General features: G+C 33.8%; 1 protein-coding gene across 2 annotated transcripts; it reads right to left on the bottom strand.

Moving 5' to 3' along the window:
- Window positions 1-3,423: 3,423 nt before the first annotated feature.
- On the bottom strand, window positions 3,424-24,804 carry LOC120165315 (guanine nucleotide-binding protein subunit gamma 2-like). Of its 2 annotated transcripts, XM_039174863.1 has the most exons (6): window positions 24,792-24,804; window positions 24,514-24,517; window positions 5,305-5,446; window positions 3,845-3,897; window positions 3,686-3,730; window positions 3,424-3,601 (listed from the first exon to the last, which is right to left on the bottom strand). In XM_039174863.1, the coding sequence occupies exons 3-6, from the start codon at window positions 5,431-5,433 to the stop codon at window positions 3,517-3,519; spliced, it is 312 nt and encodes a 103-aa protein (XP_039030794.1). In that variant the 5' UTR covers window positions 5,434-5,446; window positions 24,514-24,517; window positions 24,792-24,804; the 3' UTR covers window positions 3,424-3,516. The 2 variants fall into 2 exon arrangements, with proteins under 2 accessions (XP_039030794.1, XP_039030793.1); XM_039174862.1 differs by lacking the exons at window positions 24,514-24,517; window positions 24,792-24,804 and adding an exon at window positions 5,591-5,768.
- Window positions 24,805-25,168: the final 364 nt, after the last annotated feature.

Below are 25,168 nucleotides of genomic sequence, written 5' to 3'. Positions count from 1 at the left end.
AATGTAATTTAATTAAAATAAAATATTTATAAAACATTAGTTTTTAGGGTAAACTATACCATTGGCCACCTAACTATTTACCCTTTCTACTTTAACTACCGATTTTTTAATTTTATCAATCGAGTCACCTAACTATTTAAATTTTGTCAATCAAACCACCTACCGTTAAATATTAATGGAGGAGATGATGTGACAGTTAATAAAATTTATATAGTTACACATTTAGTCCTCATTACTTATACATTCTATTAATTTTGTCATAACTTTTAATTAATTCCATAAACTTAATCCTCAATTAGATGGTGAAATGTGTCACTATGTGATTGGATTTTTTTCTTAATTTTTTTTATTTAATTTAATAACATTTTACTTCCAATCAAATGGTGGCACGTGTCACCAATTGAATGATTAGAGAAAATAAATTGAATTAATAACTGCTACTGGTGGGATTTGAACCCAAGACATGAGGAGAGGAAGCAAACGCCCTAACCACTGGATTGCACCATTTAAATGAAAAATCAATCACGACATAATATATATAGTTAATGGCAATAAAAAAAGGGAAAACAACCTAATAAGAACTCCAACATGGAATAATTGAATAATACAATAATATGATATATATATATACACAAATATTATAATTGATTAATATGTAAATGTATTTTATTTATATTTTAATTATTTTAATGAAAAATAAAAAAAATTTTGATATATTATAATTGAAATATAACGAAGAGCTTCGTTGACTTAGAATTTTTCTGATAGTTAAAGGCTTATCATAGTAAGCATTTTAACTTATGCAATGACTTGTTTATATCCCAGTTAAAGTAAGAATTTTATATTTTATTATTTATTCATTATATTTTTGGAGAATATTTTAGGGAAAACTTGATTTTATTGAATTAGTCTATTTTAATATAGAGTTGTTAAATAAGATTAAAATTCGAACGACGTTATAGTATTTTAAAATATAAGGTATGATCCATTTCAGTTCAATAAAATTATAATAATGAAGATGATTTATTAATTTAAAATATGTAAAATGATATATTTCAATTATAATATATTAAACTCACTTTTATTTTAATTTTTACATTAATGTGATTTAAAATATAAATAAAACATATTCATTTATTAATAAATTATAATATTTATTTCTATATATTTTGTAGTAAAGCAGTCGGTCAAATTTTTTAGTTTGCTCACCACTTCTTTACCATTTCGTAAAGGGTCTCGTTCGATAGAGACATAATTTTATAAAGATTACTCAGTTGTCATTGTTTAAAAAAAATCATAATTATTAAATTGATACAAATGAGTCACAAAACTATATTTCTCAATGAATATTTGCAAAAATAACGTCTTAATTGTCAAAGTAATAGTTCTAATTTTATCACTATCACGAACATAGAATCAACAACTAGACTAAAGAAAAACTAAATATTTTGTTTATGAGTAGAACCGATTTTAGTGCTAAAAGAATTTTTTTTTTTTAGAAAACACGAGTTTAAACATATATATCTATAAAGTATATACGTTGTTAAGAAAAATTCTAAATAGATTATTCAAAAAAAAATCCACCCAGAATGTGGTTCCTGGTTTACTGCTAATATACTTTCAGCATATGGTGACAACTATATCATTAGGTACAAACTGTTTACGTACCACAACGGAATATGGGTGGTCGAGAAGGTGCAAGCGAAGGATGTTAGACCGCTGCCGTATGTACATGGGAAGAATTGGGCGGTCGGAGATGTAGCGGAGGTGTTCGATGTCCGGTGTTAAAGGATAGGAAAGGTGGCAAAGGTGTTAAAGAACAATGATTCAGTTGTAAATTGTAAATTAAGTTGTTTGGTTCCATCCAAGTTAAGGAGTTCCATGCATAAAGTTTAAGGGTTAGGCTGGATTGGCATGGCAACAAGTTGATGGTGTTTGGTAAGATCAATGGCCTACATTCATCATGCTTTTGCAATATATTCTCTTTTCTAAATGTTTATATAAAAGGGTCGATTTTTTTTGTGTTTATTAGAGCTCTCTTTCGATGAAGCATAGCGTAACTCGTGATGAATAGTTCGTATGAATTCAAGAGAATATCTTGTTGTTGCCTTCAGCATGGTTCTTTATGATATGAACATTATTGCTTGAAGTCTACTGATGTTTGGCAGGTGGAAGGCATTGCTACCCTCGGAGTATCATCGATATCGTTTTTTTGTTTTGAAGTTCGTTCAAGGCGTTTCTTTGTGATCGTTTTATGAGACCGGCGATTAGGTGTTTTTTTTCTGTTTGATAATGGTAATCCAAATACAATAACCAGCTATGATGTCTTAGAAGTCGATGGTTACTTCTTACATTCCTATCTGCATTATTAGTATATCTGAACCGGACTACATGTGTTTCCAGGTTGCTCAAAGTAAAGAATTGGGCAACAATTTTATACCAAAAATTCCATACCGTACAATAATGTCACCATGTGTCTGTCCATGAGAGCCAAATGCAAAATCCACGGTCATCGATATGAAGAATTCGACATCGGAGGAGCTTTAGACGAAACCTCAAGACAAGAAAATCGTCTCTTAAGAGAACACTTACCTTTGTTTAATCGGGTAGATGAATTCTCCTACCGACATGAAGGGACCCATTGAAATTCATTGATCTATCAACCAAAAGGAAGAACAGGATGGAAGACACAAGTTCCAACTGTGTATATCATTCTTCTAGGCTGGATCATCATTCCCATCTTCGCGTGGTAAAAGAAACTTACCCTTGTCCCCTGTCGACAAAGTTGTTGACATCCATGAAATAGAGCTTCGTGCTTACAAGTCAACGGTGGAGGCATTGCATGTTTCAGGAAGTATTAACATTTTGGACGAGAACACCTACTCCAGCTGAGACACCTTTTTGTCAGCTCATGTTCTGTGTTCCAATCTTGTTTGTCTCTTATGTCTTGTCATGGTGTACGGATGTAATTGGTTTCACCAGGCTCCGTAACTCAACCAATGACAGTTTTCGAGGTCTGTTAGCCGTCGGCTATGGCTACCAAGTCTCTTCTCTTGCAGGCAGCACCTTAACCTTCTTAGTTATATAGCTTTTCAGGTGTATATAACATGTAAAGTATATGGAGGAATTGGCGTTTTACATGTTAAAGCCTAGAGCCAATGACAGGATTCCATGTCTTGTTATGATCAAGGTGATTTGACTGAAGAAATGTCAAGAATTCCATTTTTTTTAATAAAGGATCAGATGTAGAAATAACATATCCATTTCTTATTGTTTTTTATTCGCTAAACTGGTTCAGTTAATTCGGCTAATATCGAAATAAGAACACAAGTAAAATCTTACCTTTCAATTTTCAGCCATCCCAAAATTATGGTATTGCACAGCGTGAAGAAGTGTCAAATGAAAGCGTGAAGAAGTGTCAAATGAATAAATTGTTAACAATTGAGAGGTGTAAACATGTATGTTATGTAAACAACACATCTTGGCAACAAACAAGGATGTTAGATTGCCTTCAAATCACAGAATCTGGCATCTGCAACTTTCTGAATCTTGAGGCCCTTCAAACCATATATCCCATGATGGGTTTATGGGGCCATTTGTTCTGTAATCAACAACAAATCCAACCATTAGAGCTTAAAAACAAAACACAAGCAACTCGATCGAAAATTCGGGTTATCGTAGTTACAATGGAAGTAGTGGATCAGGTCTGGTCTCCATGCTACGCAGCAATCTGATGGGGGAGAACACGCAAATATATCGATAAATGATGATCATTTAGAATCCGAAAACTTGTTTCTAGGTTTTCAACTTCATAGGAAAGAAAAAACTTAGTTCTTAAACTTACTCCTCACACAGAGTTGACACATTATCTGTTTTCTCAAGCAATTCCATCTCTTCCTGGAAAAAAAAATACACCAAGAGACAAAATAATAAGACATAGTACATTTCAGCGCAATAGCGACTTCTGGAACCTTATTTCTCGAAGAAAAACAAATCACAACGGTGCGAAAACCGCAAATCGATCATCTGCAAGCAGTAAAGATAGACAAAAACGGGACGAACGATCAAGCTTGTGAATCAATGACCCTATAACGCCACTAACATGCCCATTGGATGAAAGTTTAGGGAGTTCTTGGTCATCGTTTTAATACCATACATATCATAGAATGTATATGGAAATCTATTTTCTATGGAGGTCTGATGGATAATGTAGGAAAAGGAAAAAATGCCAAATAGCAGCCACCATGGAGTTTTTATGTGGTGCAAGTGCAAACAACACTGCTAAAAGCTTTTTTCTTTATGAAACTCATGGCATAGCAAGAGCTACAAGCCAAAACTAATTCAAAAAGCACTTTGGCATGATAAAGAGATTCCACCAGCACTAACAAGCACTAGATATTGTCATACTTCTTCATAATGATCATATGGGAAGCATCAAAGATTGAAGACCATTCTTCTTATGGTGTTTACGGTGCCGAAAAGACTAATTCAATGGCATTTCAGTACTGAATTTAATGGGAATGAAACAGAGAAAGTTTAGCACTTTCCCTATAGAGAGCAGGCATAACAAGCTTGATCTGGAACTTCTTTTGTCACCTATGGAGACTCCTTAAACATAACCTATTTGATTAAACTTAGAAAAACTAATCCAATCCTATCCAACCCGAATACAAAATAACCCGAATCCTATTTGATTTGACTACGAAAAACTAACCTAATCCTATTCGACTCGAATCTAAAATAACTTGAACTCAAACCAAATAATGATCTGATTGGGAAAACCCAAATCTCAAATCCAAATGATTTAAACTCAAAACAATATAAATTCAAAACGTTTCGGATTTGAAATGAACCCAAAACCAACGTGACTAGAAAAATTTATAAATTCAAATTTACCTGATTCATAGATGAACGGAATAGTTCTTGGCGGATTTGTGCAAGTACAGCGATTACAATTTTGCAAGATAAAAAGTTCAGTTTTCCATTATAACATCAAAAAATGATATATTAACCACCAAATTCTAAGATATGCTTTGAATCGTTGCACTAAGCCACCGCCGTCTTCCTCTACTCAGCCAACGAAATAATCTAACTTCACATATGGGAATTATAATTATAAATATTATTATTATTATCTTAAGAAAAATGCTTATGAAAAAGTTCGCAAAAGGAACTGCTCTTTCTTTTCCTGATATATTCTACAACTCTTCAAAATTCAAGCTAAGTCAAAGTTTTTGGAGGGCATTTTCAAATGATATAGAGCAAATCATAGCTAAAAAAATAGAAACATGAAAAGTAACTAACCTCGAGGGACTTGGATTCTTGTTCGACTCGCTTGAGTTCAGCAAGAATCCGATGTCTGCCTCTGGTGTCGGCTGCTGTTCCGGCAGCCTCTAGTTGTTCATCCGTCGACGATGCCGTTTCTGACTTCATTTTACTACGCGCTTTCCCTCCCTTGGCTGCTGGAAAGTATTGAAAATTCAATGGCTTCACTTGCTCATACCAAAAACCACGCGCTTCGTTTTCATTTCATTTCATTTCTTCTTAAGAATTCTTCATTGCATTGAAATTCAAAAGAAACCGAAGCTCTCAATCAACCTGCGGATCTGAATTTTTCCGTACAGAGCTGTGATTTTTTATTTCTCTTCTCTCCCAAAAAGCTCCGAAAACGGAAACGAGTAAACGACTTTTACTCCTTACTGTTTGTTTTCTTCGAAAGCTCTTCTTTTTCTTTTCCTTCTGATTTCGATTTCTCTGCCTCATTAAAAATTAAAGGGAAAACTTTTTATTCCGTTTTAGCACTCAAACTTTATTTTATTTAAAAATCATACCTAACGTTTATTTAAGTATCCAACGGTTAAAAAATTAAGGCTTAAATAAAAAAATAAGTCTCCAAACTGTAACGTTTTTCATGAATACGTGCCTATAGTATTTTTTGAATGATTTCGGTGACTAATGTTACAAACGTTACCAGTTTAGGTGTCCGAGCCATAAACGTCGTTAATTTCCTCCTTTAAGTGACATTTGCCACCCTCAGGTAATTTTGAATTAAAAAAATTAAAAATATTTTTTTTATAAAAAAGCCCAAAGATTTCAAAAATCTTAAAAACCTCCCCCAAACTTTGAAAACCCAAAATCTAGTCCTTATGCCCCTGCCTGTCGCCGATCTCCGCAACCGTTATTGTCGATTGGACTTCCACATGGCTGCGCCTCCATCGAAGACTTGTTCCCCAATGAATAATCACCATAACAGCAGTCGAAGATCGCTAAAATCGTGACGAAATCTACCCTGACGAACGCGACGAAACGACACCTATCGCGAAGAGAAGGCGATGTCGTTCGACTAAGAATATGGCAAGGGAGGTGTCAGAGATGGTGGTCGTGGCTGAAAAAAGAGGTAAAGTTAGGGTTAAGGCTAGAATTTAGGGATTTTAGGACTTTTTGTAATTTTAGAAAAAATATAGTTTTTAAAAATATATAATATTTCTTAATTTTAAAAAATTCAAAATTATCATAATGTGACACATGTCACTTAATGGAAAAGTTAACGACAGTAATGGCCCAGGCACCTAAAGTGGTAACGTTTGTAACGTTAGGCACAGGAATCATTCAAAAAATACTGTAAGCACCTATTCGTGAAAAGTGCTATAGTTTGGGCACATATTTTATATTTAATCCAAAAATTAACAGAATTGTTGACGTGATATCTTTTTATTTTTTCATTGATGATGTGGAATTAGCTTATGGTGACACATCAATATTATAGTTAAGTTTTTAATTAACGGTGGGATATCAAAATGAAACATAAACTAATTATTAGGTACCTATACAGAACAAAAGGAATAATGTAGGTACTAAATGTGTATTTTATCCAAAATTGTTGAAAACACTTTGATATTTTAATATACCAAAAATTGTTAAATAGTTTTTACAAATTTTAAGCTTATATTAGATTCAATCATTCGAATATATAAATTATTCTTTGAAATTAAAAGGTCAATTTTACTCCCCACTCTACTGAAAAATTGAATCATATACTGGAAATATTTTTGAATAATTTTTTCTAAGGGTTTCGAACTTTATTCGAGTCAAAAATGATTTTTAATCATAGTAATACCGATACTACTAGAACAATACCGATATTGTTCAAGAAGTATCGATACAGATATCGATGTTGAAGTCCAAAATGATGAAGTAGTACCGATACTGCTAAGGCAGTACCAATACTGTCAAAACAGAATACTACTTAGTATAGTAGTACCGATACCCTTATTGGTGGTATTGATACTACCTTTTTGGTTTTGAATCAGTCCAAATTCCAGTATACTAAAATGGTATCGATACTATGTACAATATCGATACTACTAAATATAGTAGTACTGATACCCTCTTGACAGTACCAATACTATAGTTTCCCAACGGTTAAATTTTTGTATTTAATGTAGGGAGTATCAATATTGAGAGATCGAGTACCGATACTACAAGCTTCTGGAAAACATTTAATGCGAGAAACTGCCGCCAATGGCTCTATTCACTCCCACAACAACTAAAACAGTTGGAATTGATTGAGGGAGTATAAAAACAAGATCTCAAGTCATTTGTGAAGATAAGAGACAAAAGAGATAACCATAAACAACAAATTTGAGCCAAATCAAGTCAACATTCTTCAATATTATTTTTGCTTTCAAAGAACACTTTTTGTACTCATTTGTATTAATTTCTCAAGTGTTCTTATTTGTTCTTGAATTGTGCAAACACATTCCTAGTGAGGATTTTTTTAAGTTTGCAATTTGTAATTTTCTCTTTGAGAGATTGTCTCAAGAATTTGGGGTATAATTCTTGAGGGAGTTGTAAGGTTACACCTTATCCTCAAAGGTATATACAAATTATTGAATTTGTGGAAACCCTTAGTGTGGATAGCTAAGGTAGTGGGTGTAGACTTTGGTTGATAAAGTCAAACCACTATAAATTCTTGTGTTCATTTGTTTACATTTTCTCTCAAGCTTCCACCAAATTTTTATTACCAATTCACCCCCTCTTGGCTATTTCATCCTTTTGATTGACTCAACAATTGGTATCAGATCTAGACTCGTTAGAAGGTTTAACCACCTCTTGAGAAGATCCTAAAGGATTTCAATCGTCATCCAAGTCATCCATGGCCTCTACATCAAAATTTGAAATTGTTTGTTTATCTCAACCCATCAACAATACTCCATACTTCAATGAAACCAACTTAGCCTATTGGAATAATATGATGAAACTCTTTATTCAAGCAAGTGATTTGGGAGCATAGAGCATCATAATAAAAGGTCACTCTATTCCAAATAGAGAAATGGAGATGTGGAGTGAAGATGAAAAGAGATTGTTCCAACTAAACGCAAAGACTATGTACATTCTATTTTGTGCACTTGGCCTTGATGGATATGAGAAAGTATGATCTTGTTCCAATGCCAAGGTGATATGGGATAAACTTGAAGTTACTCATGAAGGAACAAACGATGTAAGTGAAACTAAAATTAGTCTTCTCAATTATAACTACGAAAACTTCAAGGTGAGACCGGATGAAGACATTTAATCAATGATTGATCGATTTTCGATTATTTTCAATGGTCTCAAAGGCTTTGGAGAAGATATTCCTAATGAGAAGCTCGTTAAAAAGATGATCTACAATCTTCCCAGGTCATGGCAATCCAAGATGACCACAATAGTTGAAGTAAAGAATCTAAAGATTATCATCTTAGATGAGATCATTGGATCCTTGCTTAGCCATGAAATGATGGTGAAGGAAGAAGAAGATCAAGAAAATAATTATGAAGAAAAGAAGGAAATGGAAAACAAGAAAAAGATTGGTGTTGCTCTCAAATCCACCAAAGAAGAGATTGATAAGGATGAAGAAATGACAATGTTTGCCAAAAGATTCAAAAGATTCATGAAGTCCAAAAAATGAAGAAGATTCCAAAGAAAATAAGGCTTCAAGAATGAATCTTATGGGAAGGACCTCATAATTTGCTATGAGTACAAAAAGTTGGGGCATGTTAAATTTGAATGCTCACAATTAAAGAAGAATATATCCTCCAAGAAGAAACAAAAGGCACATGTTGCTACATGGAGTGATGATGACTCATCAAATGAAGAGAAGGAAGAGGTAGCCAACTTGTGTCTCATGGCCACTGAGGGAGAATCTAAGGTAACCTCTAACTCATCTACATTAAATGAATATACTTTTGATAAGTTTCAAGAGGCTTTTGATGAGTTGGCCTCATAATTTGAGATCATGCTTTCAAAACATAAGAAGAATATTTCAAAATTTAAAAATGAAAATGATCTCTTATCCAAGACCAACAATGTACTTGAAAGTAAGGTCAAATATATGCAAGTCAAACTAGAGGAGTTTGAAAATAAAAATCATGACTTGCACAACCTAGTTTCAAAGGTTAATGATGATCATCAAAAGAAACTTGATGATCTTAAAGCTTCTTTTAACAAAATTGGAACAAATCGTTTTGAAAAAGGATCAAATTCTAAATCCAACTATGTTAGAAATAACTTCAGACCATACAATCATAGAGGTTACCAAAGAACCTCAAATAGAAAAGTTAATAGAAACATATGGGTCTCTAAAGGACTCGTTACTACAAAGACAAGGATATCCTAGAAAAATGGATACCTAAGGGGACTAGATTATTGGGAACTAATGCCTATGGACCCAAAATAATTTGAGTACCAAAAATCAAAACTTAATCTATGTTTTTAGGTGAAGGAGCATTGCTACAGGGAATAAAACAAAAGTTCAAACTCATGGTACCTTGATAGTGAATGCTCAAGACACATAACCGATGATAAGAGCCGGTTCCTGGAGCTTAATGCTAAAAGTGGAAGAGTAGTAACCTCTAGTGACAACTCAAAATGTCATATTGAAGGAATTGATTCTATTGGTAACAACTCTTCCATTCTTATTGAAAATTTTTTATAATGGGTTAAAGCATAATCTTCTTAGTATTTGTCAACTATGTGATAAGGGATACAACGTCTTATTTGAGTCAAATGGTTGAGAAATTGTTAATATTACATCTAATATGATTATGCTTGTTGGTAATAGAATAGGAAATATTTACATGGTGCATCTAAATAATATTGACATGTCTAATGTATATTTAGTTGCTAAAGATGATCATGATTGTTGGTTGTGGCATAGGAAACTCGGACATGCTAGCATGAGTGTTTTACAAAAACTTGTTCAAAGAAATCTTGTAAGAGGCTTTCCAAGATAAAATTTGATATTTGATAAAATTTGTGATGCATGTGTTAAAGGAAAACACAAAATAACTTCCTTTAAACCTATTAATGATGTATCATCTAGTAGAGTATTACAATTGATCCATATAGATCTTTTTGGGCCTATTAGAACTACTAGCTTGGGTGGAAAAAATATGCATTTGTATTGGTTGATGACAACTCTAGGTTTACTCAGGTTCTTTTCTTAAGTACAATAGATGAAGCTTTAGAATATTTCATCATTTTCTCTAGAATAATCCTATTTCAAGTGTTAGGAGTGACCATGAAACCGAATTTGAAAATCTTGGGTTTGGTGATTTTTGTAATTCAAATGGAATTAGCCATAATTTTTCAGCCCCTAGAACCCCTCAACAAAATGGAGTTGTTGAGAGGAAAAATAGAACTTTACAAGAAATGGCTAGGACCATGCTTTGTGAAAACAATTTGCCAAAATATTTTTGGGCGGAAGCCACAAATTCCACTTGTTATATGATTAATAGAGTAATGATTATGCCTATTTTAAAGAAAACTCCATATGAACTTTTCAAAAATAAACAACCCAACATTAGTTATTTTCATCCTTTTGGATGTAAGTGTTTTGTTTTAAATAATCGAAAACAAAATATTGGTAAATTTGATGCAAAAAGTGATGAAGGGATTTTCTTGGTCACTATTTAAAATCTAAAGCTTATCGATTCTTTAATAAAAGAACTCTAGTGGTAGAAGAGTCAATACATGTTATTTTCGATGATAATCCCCTTATGAGGAAGGATTCTTGTATTGATGATGATGTAGGTATCTTAAATCAAAATGAAGTTGGTGAATCATCATCAAAAGAAGTAAAGAATGAAGAAACTCAAGATGTCTTCAAGAATCTAACTCTAGAGGAAAGGGAAGTCACATACCTAAGGGAGTACAACTATTTCAATGATGGTGAGATTTTGGGCAATTCATCCAAAGGGGTAACCACTAGATCATCTCTTAAAAACATTTTTAATTATGTTGCATTTATCTCATGCATAGATCCTAAGAATATCAAATAAGCATTAAATGATGAACATTGGATTATGGCTATACAAGATGAGTTAAATCAATTTGATAGAAGTCAAGTGTGGACATTAGTTGAAAGGCCTATTAATAAGTCTACTATAGGTACTAAATAGGTATTTAGGAATAAATTAGATGAAAGTGATAATATAGTGAAAAAAAGGCTAGACTTTTTGCTCAAGGGTACACTCAAGAAGAGGGAAAAGATTTTGATGAAAATTATGCTCCCGTAGCTAAGATGAAGGCTATTAGAATGTTATTATCATTTGCTTGTTATCACGTATTTATTTTATTTCAAATGGATGTTAAAACTGCATTTTTAAATGGTTTATAAAAGAAGAAGTGTGTGGAACAACCTCCCGGTTTTGAGGATTCAAAATTTCCAAATCATGTTTTCAAATTGACAAAAGCTTTGTATGGTTTAAAACAAGCTCCTAGAGCTTGGTATGAAAGATTGTCAATTTTTCTTAGTAATTCAAATTTATGTTGATGATATAATTCTTGGTTCTACTAATGACATTCTTTTCCAAGAATTTGCTAAGCTAATGCATGGTGAATTTGAGATGAGCATGATGGGGGGAGCTTTCATTTTTCTTGGGGCTCCAAATCAAGCAAAGAAAAGATGACATCTTCATCAATCAAGAAAAATACATCAAAGATATGCTCAAGAAGGTTAGATTGGAAAATATGAAACCCCAAGCCACTCCTATGAGCTCATCTACAAAGCTTGATAAAGATGAAGAAGGTAAGTGTGTAGATGTTAAACTTTATAGGTCTATGACTGGATCTTTTCTTTATCTTACTGAAAGTAGACCGGACATTATTTTAGTGTTTGCTTATGTGCTACATTTCAAGCATGTCATAAGGAGTCTCACTTACAAGCCATTAAGAGAATCTTTAGATACCTTAAAGATACTTATAGCATAAGACTTTGGTATCCTAGCGACTATAGCTTTAGCTTGCATGCCTTCTCGGATGCGTATTATGGAGGTTGCAAATTAGATAGAAAAAACACCTCCGGTATATGCCAATTCCTAGGAAATATGTTAATTTCTTGGGTTTCAAAGAAACAAAATACTGTTGCACTATCTACCACCGAAGCGGAATATATTTCAGTCGCTAGTTGTTGTACACAAGTTTTATGGATGAAACAACAACTTTTAGACTATGAAATTGACGTGGGTATCATTCCTATCAAGTGTGACAATACTAGTACTATTTGTCTCACTAAAAATCCCATCCAACATATTAGAACTAAGCACATTGAAATTAGACATCATTTCATTAGAGATCATGTTTCAAAAGAAGATATAGTTCTAGAGTATGTAAATATTTTGCATCAAGTAGTTGATATCTTTACAAAACCTTTAGACAAACAAAAATTTTAGGCACTTAGGAAAGAATTAGGTCTAACTAACCTACCTTGACTTTGTGTTTAAATAAGTTCTGCACTTTTATGATTTTATGACAAATGCATGAAAAATGATTTTTAATGCCTTATATGCTATTAGTTAGGGGGAGTTTATGATTTTCATGAAAATTAATAATATGTTCAAATTATGTTTAAATTATGCTTAAATGTATATTTGTTTGCTTGAACATATTTGCTTTGCCTAATTAGAGTTGCCGACACCACTATTTATGCTTTAAAATATGCATCCTATTTGTTTTTGTTGCAGTTTTAACCATTATGTGCACTTAGTACCGATACTTTTCATCTAGTACCAATATTGTTCTTGCAGCCTCGATAGGGTATCGATACTCGATATCGATAGCATCATATTTTTTTTACTTTGAAGTGTCAATACTCCCATTGGATTACCGATACTCCCAGTCGGGTTTAGCTTATAATGCCCTAAAATCTCATTTTTTTCCATTACTCTCAACCGTTCCAACCGAAAACCTCCAACCCCCTCTAAATTTTTTTGCTTTATTCCATTGTTTTGGAGTCATTTTTGCGAATCATTCCAACCTACTAGCATCATCAAATTTGTGTATTCATCATCAAATTCCATCTCAAGCCTACATTTTCAAGGTATTTTTTTAAAACAACTTTTTTCTTTTCGAATTTAGGCCTAGTTTTAGTTAGTTTTTGCTTAAATTAGTGAATGGACTTTACTTATTTTTTATTTCTACACTAGAATCTACTTCGTTTTTAACAAAATTCATTTAAATTTGATTTTTTTTTTAAAAAAAGTATCTACATACATATATATATATATATATATATACTTTTGTTTTTCTTAACACTATTTTCCTTTTTTCCCATTATTATTTTTTAAAAATTAATTTCGTTATATAATTCCTTGAATTGTGGACTTATATTGAGTTTTGGGATTGATTGGTTGCATACATATATATTGTTTTTCTTTGCAGGTTTTCCTTTATCCCGACTTTCATCATGTCTCACAAACGTCCTCGATCATCTTCCTCTCGTGCTAATCCACCTCCTAACCCTCCACCAAATCCTACTCCCAATCAAAATGAAATGACCATCGTGAATTCGTGTTTTAATGAACCAAATCATCACAATCTCTATTCACGATATCTCAACCATTTCAAATCTTCTGCTCTTAGGGGTGAGTGTATTCCTTTTGTTCCGGTAATGAATGCCATCAATTTTAAATATCTTTCCCTTCTCAAAGCTTGGAAATTTGATAACACGTTCAAAGTCAAACCCTTTGTCTATCACTAACTTGTTCACATTTTCTATTCCAATGCGGTTTGTGTCCAAAACGAAGCTCGTACTCATACAAAAATTATTCGTTTCTATCTCTTGGGCGAATACATTACTATTGATTTCGAATCTATTGCCCGTGCTTTTGGGCTTGAAAATAATGGGATTGATAATGAGCGAGACATCATCCCTTCCACCTTAGAAGTATGGAAAAATGCCAGCGTCCTTGACTTTCATGAGAGGTTCCCTTCACTTGATCATCTCTTGGTGTTTCGACCATCCGGAGGAAATTATTCCTCTTTCTAAAGCATTGACATATGGTGGATTCATTGTTTCAAAGAAAATAAAAGAATTAATCATGCTCAAATCATCTTCGGTGAACTAATGGACACCATGAACCATATTCCTTCTAAGAGGGTCGAATATCTGGTTTATGGTTGTCTTCTTAGTAATTTCTTTATAAAAGTCGGTCTTAGAGTCGATCTTGATGATGTTATCCCCTTGGGTACCCAAATCAATCTTATATCTCTTCTCAAGTCGGGATAAATTTGGAGACAATTGGGAAAGGAAACCAAAAGAGACGCCCGACGCAAGTTATTTTCGAGCTGCTCTGGCTCCAGCTCCACCTCAGGACGATGATGTTTTACATGACGTTGATGATCCCACTAATCGCGTCCCTGATGAGCCTTCTAGAGCGGCTGGTGAGATGCCTCCTTACTTTCAGTCCATGATGGAGACATTGGATTTAAGGTTTGCCTCTATGGAGTCCCACTTTATTGCCTTAGGGACTCAGGTATCCAAGATAGCGTCACAACAGTTGGCACTGTAAGCAATGTTTATGGATTCCCGCCGAGACATCCTCGCTCGATTCGATGTGGTAACAATTAGGCTCGATGCTCTCCTCGAGACTTTACTTCTCTCCGTGCACCTCCTTCGGATCCTGATCCTCCATCGGATGCTTGATGTTTTTTCTTTGCTAATTGCATTTTCGTTTGTGTTGCAATGTCATACTTTGAACTTACATTTTCATTTGAATTTCTTAGCCATTGATATTTTGTATTTGGTAATTCTTTTATGTTTTGGATGATCTGATATATGTTTATCATATTTCGCATGTTTCCAGCCATATTTCCGTTTATTATGACCATCCCCACTGTCTTTTGGATATTAATTATGTTGACTAACTTATTTGACACATTTGTTCTTCACAACTATATTCTATATCTTGTTTATTCTTAATTGAATCTTTTTGACTTAACAAAAAGGGGAAAAATGTTAGAGTAAGGGGGAGTATTTTTAAGAAAATCTTAAAATTTTAAAATGTTTTGTTATATCAAAAAGGAGGAGATTGTTGAAACACTTGATATTTTGATATACCAAAAATTGTTAAATAGTTTTTACAAAATTTAAGATTATATTCGATTTAATCATTAAATATATAAACTATTCTTTAAAATTAAAAGGTTAATTTTACTCCTCACTCTACTGAAAAATTGAGTCATATACTGGAAATATTTTTGAAATAATTTTTTCGAAGGGTTTCAAACTTTAATCGAGTAAAAAATGATTTTTAAGCATAGTAGTACTGAGTCTACTAGAACAATATCGATACTGTTCAAGAAGTATCGATACATATATCAATGCTGAAGTCCAAAATGATGAAGTAGTACCGATACTGCTAAGGCAGTACTGATACTGTCAAAATAGAATACTAAAATGATATCGATACTACATACAATATCGATACTACTTAGTATAGTAGTTCCGATACCCTTAGAAAAAATTATTTCAAAAATATTGCCATAGAATTAGGAAATAATAGTTGTGCAATAATAAGAATATATATATATATATATATATATATTATTAATTAAATTTTAGATCATTTTAGTAACAATACAGTATATGATTGTCTAAAAGTATAATTCGTCAAATTGATTATTTTATCAGTTATCATATTACATTCACGATGAATTTATTGTATTTTTGTTATTTAATAATTTTTTACAACTTAAATATTATCTAAAGTAACTAAATAAAATTATCATCTGTCTTTAGATTTTTCACTAATCATGCAATTTAAACCCTCATATATTCAAAATCATAGGCATATACAATTTGCAAACATTCGTATAAACTTCAGAACTCAGCTTATAAAGTATTGGCCTCCCACACTTCTACAAAATCGGAGCAATCAACTACCATCACAATCTAGATATTACGGTCGAATCTCGGAGATCCACTGATGAGAATTCATAAAACATATTATGTTTTGACAAATGTCAACTGTTGTCAGAATGGATTACAAAATAAAATAAATAAATATTTGTTGATAAACTCATAAATAAATAATAATCAAGTTCTATAAACTTATAAAGTATATAGTTCAAAATAATATCTCAAAAAGTTTGAATACAAGTTAGTTCAAAATATGGTAAAAGAACTTAAAATATAGTAAAGATTTGACAAGTCATATTGTGAACGATAAAATATGTCGCTAGATGATCCTCCAAATACTAAAATGATCTTAACGATTAAAAGAATCTGGAAGGAAGAAAACTAAGAGGTAAGTTATAGCGCTCAATGTGTCCTTTAAGTGCGGGTCAAACAACACAGACCATTATATGCAATCTGAAGACACCTAATTTCATCCGCCCTAACTAATATTACATTATATAATACTATGAATTATTTTATATAATATACATATATTTATGTCAATAATTTTATTTTTTATGTATAGGCCCAAATAAAATACAACTGCGGGCCCACACCAGCCACAACCCACACGCTGACCCAAATGTAATAGAAACCCTAATCTTCTCAAGCAGCTCACCAACGCCGCATGGAGTCATCACCCATGGCCGAGAGTCCCATGCCTCACGCCTTTCTCTCCGAGTTTCACGGTCGCACATCACTCTCCTCCAACAGCCCCGCAACCCCTGGCGCACGCATCACCAACGAACACAACAACTAGTATTAGTATTTTACTCAAAATAAAACTCCTAAAAATAGGAGCTATGTCTACTATAAATTCATGTAATCGATACCCCATTGTACTCGAAATTTACACACGAAATAGATACAAAATTCAAGCAAAATTCGCAAGAAATATTAGAGTTAAACAGAGGAAATTTCACAAGGTTTTCGGAAGGAAAAGGTAAAAGTTTGTACCTTTATCGCTTTAGATGCTTGCATGCACGTTCTCTTCTTCATTTTGGTTCGAATAGAACCCAAAGGAAGCATTTTTAGCCGAGGAATAGGGGGCATTTTCAAGATCTACTTTCGTAGATCTAGCCCCCGAGGCTTGTGTTTTTGAAAAATTATTCAGATTTTTAAAACAAGGACACGAAGGGCTTTCGAAAAACAAAAAAAAATCATATTTTGCAGCTGATGAACGACTATTTTCTGGAATTTAGGGTGGTCATGTTCTTCAAATGAAGAACACGGTTGAACACAAGAGAGCATTTTGGGAAAAAGGGGGTATTGGGTTCGACTAAATGAGAACAAATGGGAAATTAAACCAAAACATTGGCTTAAATACGTGACCCGTGAAGCCAACCGACCCGACCCGTTGCATAATAGATCCGCGTGTTTTCACGCAAAATTGGGAAAATCCCATTTTCGTCCCTCATGGTTTTAATCCTCCTATTTTGCCCCCTAACTTTAGCTTTTGAAACCGATTTGTTTCTAATTTCACCCTCAAACTTTACGTTTACTTCAATTTTGTCCTTTTTAATATGTATATATATATATATATATATATATATATTTGTTTTGTTTCATTTATTATTTATTCCTTTTATTATAATTATATTTTTTGTTTTATTATTATTATTTATTTTATTTTGCCCCTTATTATATTTCTTCCTAATATCGTATTTCATATATATATATATATATATATATATATATATATTGTTATTTATTATTTATTATTTATTATTATTATTTTTCCTAATATTTTGTTTATATGTTGTGTTACATATATATTATCTTTTCTAATTCTATTTTTGTTTCCTTTATTTATTTCTTTATTTACCTTTTATTTTATCTATTTATTTTCTTTCCTCTATCTTTGTTTTATCTTATTTTATTTATGTATATTTTCTTTATATATTGTTTATTTCTTTCATTTTCTGTCTTTGTTTTAATTATGCAATTTACTTCTCATCTTTGCTCTATCTTTTTTTTCATCTTCTTTTTCCATTTCTTCTTTATTTATTTATTTTTATTTATTTTCATCATCTTTTTTTATCTAACACCTCGTTTTGATTTTTTAAGAGTCTTTGTTCAATTAATCGAAGGTAAGTTTGGGATCATATTTTTAACTTTTAATTTAAACTTTCGTTTTTCTTAATTAAAGACAACTGGAAATTGCGTAGTACCAAAAGGGCAGTTCAAGGGTGCTAACCCTTCCTTGACTGTAACCGACTCCCGAATCCGACATATCAATGGTAAGATGCAGATCATGTAAGGAATAAGGTATCCGATCTACCTATTTATTTTAAAATAAAAGATCGGTGGTGACTCCTAACCCATTTTTTTAAGTCGAAGCCCAATTCTGGGCCCACCCTAAAGACGGTTCCGACAGCTTGGCGACACCACTGGGACACAAGTAAGTGAGTCAGGCTAAGGTAATTTCCAGTTGTCTTTTAAACGAAAAGGGTAAGTATAAATTTTAAGGTAACATTTCGATCCTTTTTACTTACTTTTGATTATATTTTCGAGTAAATAGTTGTACTAATCATTTTCTAATGATTTCTTCCTTCAAAGATTTTTTCACTTAAGGCTCTAAACCCGAGCTCCGAACCAGTTTAAAGTGGGGGTGAAAGCGATGCCTTCATATGAATTTATTCACCGTATGGGCCTAGCAAGTAGCCTTCGAGATTCATATACCTTATGCCTTCGTGTGAATTTATTCTCCGTATGGGCATAAGGGAATGTGTCCTCTCAAGTTTAACTTAGTCCACACAAGCCTGTGATGGGTTTAGGAGTAAGGGTTTGGCAAGCCCAAGGGGGCACCAGCAAGGAGAACTCGGGTACCGTTTTTTAGAACTTAAATCGAGAGACTATGGAGAAATAGAGCCTACCCTGAAACCCTATTTCAAACCCTAGGACATTTGTACCCTAACCATGTTTTTTTCCTTCTTACTATTCTTATTTTTCTTTCATCATTATTTATTTATTTATTTTTATTTTATTGACTTGTTTGCCTTTGTGTTTGTTTTTTTAGCATTTGCGTTATTACAAGAGGCTATTGATCCTTAAAAATCGTTTGTTACACACAAAATAATCTGAATTAATGGACAAAGGTGTTGTAATACAAGAGATTGAAAACCCTAAGGTACGACTATGGTCCGAGAAGACTCAGAAGGAAAAGGGAGACAGTCTTCAAGGAAACTATGTGTCAGAGTTGGTTAACTACGCCTCTATCAGCCTAAAACAGAACAATGTGCAAGAGCTTCGAGACATCTGGACAGTTGGAAGAATGATCGGAAACAGAAGTTCAGCCAACGATACGGTGACATTGCACTTTTACTTCATGTTAAGACTGATGATCCCTTAATCAGAGCCTTGGTTCAATTCTAGAACCCGGGATACAATTGCTTCACTTTTAACCGGGAGGACATGGTGCCCACTATCGAGGAGTACACTACACTACTGCATTGTGAAAACATCAAACTGGAGCAAGCCTACATTAAACACATTAAAAGCCAGCCTTTCAAGAATGCATTGGCTAAAGTTACAGGCGTAGATGAGAAATGGGTAATTTACCAGACTCAACGCAGAGGCAACGGGGAGGGAATTGAATGGATCCACATAAAGCAACTAATGAAGAACCACCTTGATGAGTGGAAGACTATAGACTTGTTTGCACTGGGTCTGTACGGTTTGATTGTCTTTCCGAAGGCTTTGGGGTGCATTGACGCAGCTGTGATGGAGCTATTTGAATAACTTCCGAAATGAGTCAACCTAGTACCGGCCATCTTAGCTGAGACCTTTCGATCTCTCAACCATTTTCGAAGAGCTAGCAGAGGAAGGTTCATTGGGTGTGTTCAACTCCTTCAAGTCTGGATTCACAACCACTTTTGAAAGACTAATGGGGTTACCTACCACCGATTCAACACTACCTATTCACCTTTGGGAGAATTCATAACTAGGAAATGGCATGAAGGTGCTTCAAAGGAAAAGTGGATGAAAGTCTTTACACATCTTCAGGATCAGGATATTACCTAGAGAGCCCCATGGTTGTTCTTCGGTGACGTTCTTTTCCGATGTGGGGATTCTGACACTATGACCTTACTTGGACTTTGGGGTGCAGTTGGGTATGCTCCGTTATTAGTACTTAGACAATATGGGGCACGTCAGTTTGTCCCAACAATAAGTGGACTAGCTAGATCAGAGTTTGTGTATCATGGTGACAGCTATAAGAAGATGATCAAGGAAGCGGCTGATTCATGGAAGAAAGTATTCCAGATGGATGTTGTAGCTTCCAGAGACATGCTTACTCTGGATTATGTGGAGTGGCGAAGATTGAGAAAGAATGATAACGTCCCGATGCCAGACTGTGAAGACACCCGAACTATGGAGGAACATCTCAGGCCTGTCTCTTCTGAACTTGAGATAGCCAAGGCAGAGTTTGAAGCTGTGAATAACGAGCTGAAGTAGAGGGTTAAGGAACTTGAAGTTGAACGTTATCAGTGGAAACTAGATGCCGACTCTCATAAAGATAAAGCAGACAAATTGGAAAGAGAACAGAAAAGAGCCCGTTTTGAGTTTGAAGACTTGAGAAAGGGGTATCAAGATAAAGTCAAGGATAACTCCAAGTTAAAAGTAACCTCTGAATACTGGAGATACGAAGCTCACAGTCTGAAAAAAAAGTTCGAGGGACCGGATGAAAGAGCTTGGAAGGAATAGTTGAAGACTGCTCAGAGGCGCTTAGCAAACAGTCAACATCATAACCAATGCTTGAGAATCTGGGTGGCTGATCTAGAGAAACAACATGAAAAGGATGGAAAGACAATAGCTGAGTTAGAAGCTATTGTAGATGGGTTCAAGAGGCAAGCGAATGAGCTTCAGATAGTGCCCTTCGATGGAGGTTTATAGTGGCGTTTCCATTGGGATCAAGCACAAAAAAGGGTGAAGGCCAGAGATGCATCTGGTACATGCATCACAAGGCTCACATCAAGGAAGAAGTAATAACTCTTCAAATGATCCACTTGTCCAAGCATTGGAAAAGAAGATCAGAACAGAAGCAGACTTGTGACGACTTTTTGAATGGTATCCTAATCTTATTTGGTCAATATTTCTTCTGGAGATACAATATTCTATCTCTTATCTTTCCAACGGTTCTTGAATCGTATCAATCCGATATCGGGAACTCAAGAAGTGGCCATTTTACTGAAGACGGTGTATGCAGGAAATCCTTTACGGGATTAATACATAATGTTGTAAATATTACGAATTTTTAATATTTATATTGATTATTTGTAATATAATTTAATATAGGATGAAGAATTATCTTTTAGGATCAGATTTATTATTTTATTAGGAATTAAGGTTGGGTTAAAACAATATTTTTAGTTGTTATTATTTTATTAGGAATTAGAGTTAAGACATGTTTAGTTTATTATTATTTTATTCTTTAGTTATTTAGGACCTTTAGAACTCATCCCCTATATAAAGGAGGTTTCATTCAACTTTGTACAACAATATTTCTTTGATTAATAATACAAAGAGAGTTCATTTTTGTAAGTGTTGATTGCCTTGTGCCTTCGAAGCTTCTTCTCCTTGAGTTCTTTCAAGTTATTGTGAGGGAGATTAATATTCACACTCCAATTTGCCTTTTCATCGCAACTAGGAGGGTTGGTTAGAGCCATATTATCGTGTTTGCCTTTTCATTGTGACTAGGAGGGCTTGATAGGACGTTATCAATCGATTTTCCACATATCCATCCACACCATCAATCATCTTTATCATTCACCTTCATAAGGGAGATCTTTTGATTTCTTGGTTATCTTACTTTATTTTCAATCTCTTTATATTTTGTTTATCTTGTTCTAATCTTGTTTCTTACCTTGTTTCCAGCACCTAAAAGAAACCCTAATAACCCTACTTATTGCCACCACCTTCCCATATTCATTCCCCATTGTTCTTCATCGAGTCTAGAGCTTTCTAGGTTTGATTCTTCAACAAAAGCAACGTTCTTTAACCCGTGACCACTTCCCTATCAATTGGTATAATATTTGGGCCAATTCTTGGAAAGAATAAAGAAACCTTGCTTGTTCGTGCACACAAAACCGTCAAGGTACCCCAACGGAGCTAGTTCGTAAAAGGTTCATCGTTTCAAGTCACAAAAAATAAAAAAATTGTAAACGAAGGAATTTAGGGATTATTTTATCCATATCTCATATTCATACTAAGAGTATTATTCACTCCAAAATTCACCCCAATCGGAGTTCATTAGAGCCATCAAATACATCATTCAAGTTTCATCGGCAGATTCGGTCTAGAATCTTGTCGAATTTCTTGAAAATTCTACAAGATGAATTTAGTGGTGAAAATTTACATATTTAAAATTCATATATTAAATATAATTCAAACAAAAAATCAGAATTTTTTGAGATCAAGAACACCTTCGAACAAAGCGATCAATAAAAACAGATTGTTTGAGGACTCACCGTTCAACAGAGTCTACTGGATACTACTGAAGGTATTTGGCTTTGAAATTTAAAAGGAGGTTTCTTGACGCATCAAAAGACATTCAAGAAATTTTCCAAAATATTTAGACACTGGTAATCCTCTCATAAACGTTGCTCAAGTTGATCCAGCGTTTTCTAGGTTTTCTGGTTTGGTTCCTTTTTTCTTTGACTCTTAGTGCTTTAGGTTCTTTTGTTTTTTCCTTTTATTGTTCTTTTGCATTATCTAACACATTATCTTTCTTGTGTTAGTAGGACTAAAGAGTTTGCATACTTCTTCCTTCTTTGTATTCTCGTTCTCTTGGAGTCTAACCTTTGTTTGGACTCTTAGAGCTTTTAAGTTTTTCTTATTACCTTTTCTAGTAATCAAACTCCGATACGAACTGTGGAAGACTACTTAATAAAGTGAGCTTTAAACAGTACAAGATCGGCTTACTTGCCTCTCGTTGTGTTACTTTCTTGGAGTGACTTGTGAGGTTTCTTGCTTTGTTGAATTTTTTTCTTTTTTTTTTATTTTACTTTAAAATTTTCTTTCGAATGTTATGATTTCAGGATGGGCGACAATAACAACAAGACACTTACGGCTATCTTAGCCACACTTTCACGACTTATGACTCAAGTTGAAAGATTTGATGAACTTACCAATACCGTGAGAGAATGACAAGAAACACAACTAGATCTATCAAACCAGAATCCAAGAACAAACAATGCTGAACTTTTGGTACCCAAGCGAGAACAACCATGTTTCCAAGCACCCGAACTTTTTGCAAAACCAAAGTTCATGATCCCATCTTTCAAAGGAGACAACGATCCAGACAGGTACATCGATTGGGAAGGAAAAGTTGATCTCATGTTCGCATACCATGACTACCCCTAAGCTAAACAGGTTCCCCTTATCACCATGCAATTCGAAGGATATGCTCGAACTTGGTGGATGCAAACAAGGAAAAAGATCCAGAACTTCCAAATTCCAACGATCACTTCTTCAGACTGACCTCAAACAAACCATGAGAAAGCAATTCCTACCGAAATATTATACACGAGAAGTTAAACTACAACTACATCGACTTTGACAAGGTAGAAGTTCAATTAAAGACTACTACAAGGAGATGCAGTCCTTACTCAATAGGGCTAACATAACCGAAAAAGAAGAGATCACTGTGTCAAGATTCGTCTTCAGCTTGAACTCAAACATCACTGATCTTCTTGACCTCCATGGGTACTAAAACCTTGAAGACACACTAAAGAAAGCAATGACAATCGAAGCACAAATCCAAAGGAGATTCTGATTCAGAGAACATTACGAAGGTACTTCATCCTCTTACGAAGGTAATCCTTCAATTCCTTCCTCATATTCTACTCCATTTTCTCTAAAGAACGAAGAGATGACAAACCTGACAAGGAGAAAGAATAACCAACAAAGAATGACACACTTCCAGCCCCTAAAGATCAAATGATAATTTGTGAGGAGGTAGGGAAAGAACAAAAAGAAAAATATGAGAAAGAGGAAAAATCAAAAGAGGTCACTAGTTACAAAAGCCAAAAGAATAATGACCCATGGGTGGTGAGTGAACTTAAATGTGAGAAGAAAATAATGATTCAAAATCAATGTGTGAGCACAAAAGAATTGAGAGAGAACCTTCTTTACAAACAACCTTCCATCCTTGTTCACTTTAGGGAATCAATTGTTTCGATTTCTAACATTAACAAGGATTTTCCTAGTTTGTTTTCATCTTTGTTACAGGATTTTCAAGAAGTGTTATGTGATACACCTAACGAATTACCACCAAAAAGAAGAAAACAACACCAAACCAATCTAATTCAAGGTTCCATCATACCTTGTCAAACATACAATATCGAAGAAACCAAAGAGTTAGATTTGTTACGAAAAGGTTACTTCCATGAAAGCCTTAGTAGCGACGTCATCTTAATGACGAAACATGATTTAAACAACTCCACAGGCTTTATAGTTCGTGCACAGGAAATCCATGTAAATGATAAAAAAGTAAAAGTAATACGAGACTGGCCCACACCATCTTCCATCGCCAAGAGTTGTCGAATAGTGTTAGGTGACCCTCCTAACGGGTTACCACCTGAAAGCCCTAATCACTATGCCATATCAATGAAGAGTCATGATTTACGGGAGTCCAAAGGTAAGTATTTCATTACTCATTTTAATGATATTGTAACGTACTTCTTCTCCTTTTAACAAGGTAAGGCTCGTGAAGTTGTCATCCATACTAAACACAACTCCTTTAAGTATGTAAAAGACCAAGGTAAGCAAAACACAGTAGACGATGCACTACCACGAAGGTATACTCTTACCTATCAAACACATACTACTTTTCTGAGAATTAAACATATCAAAGATGTATATCACAATAACTCGGATATTTCTAATATTTCTACCCATACTTTTAAAAGTGCTTCTAATGAGTTTTATCTTGTATATGAGTTTCCTTACGAA

The sequence above is a fragment of the Hibiscus syriacus genome, unplaced genomic scaffold (genome assembly GCF_006381635.1).
Source record: "Hibiscus syriacus cultivar Baekdansim isolate YM2019G1 unplaced genomic scaffold, ASM638163v2 tig00111582_pilon, whole genome shotgun sequence".
NCBI lineage: Eukaryota > Viridiplantae > Streptophyta > Magnoliopsida > Malvales > Malvaceae > Hibiscus > Hibiscus syriacus.
This window is presented reverse-complemented; position numbering and strand designations above follow the sequence as displayed.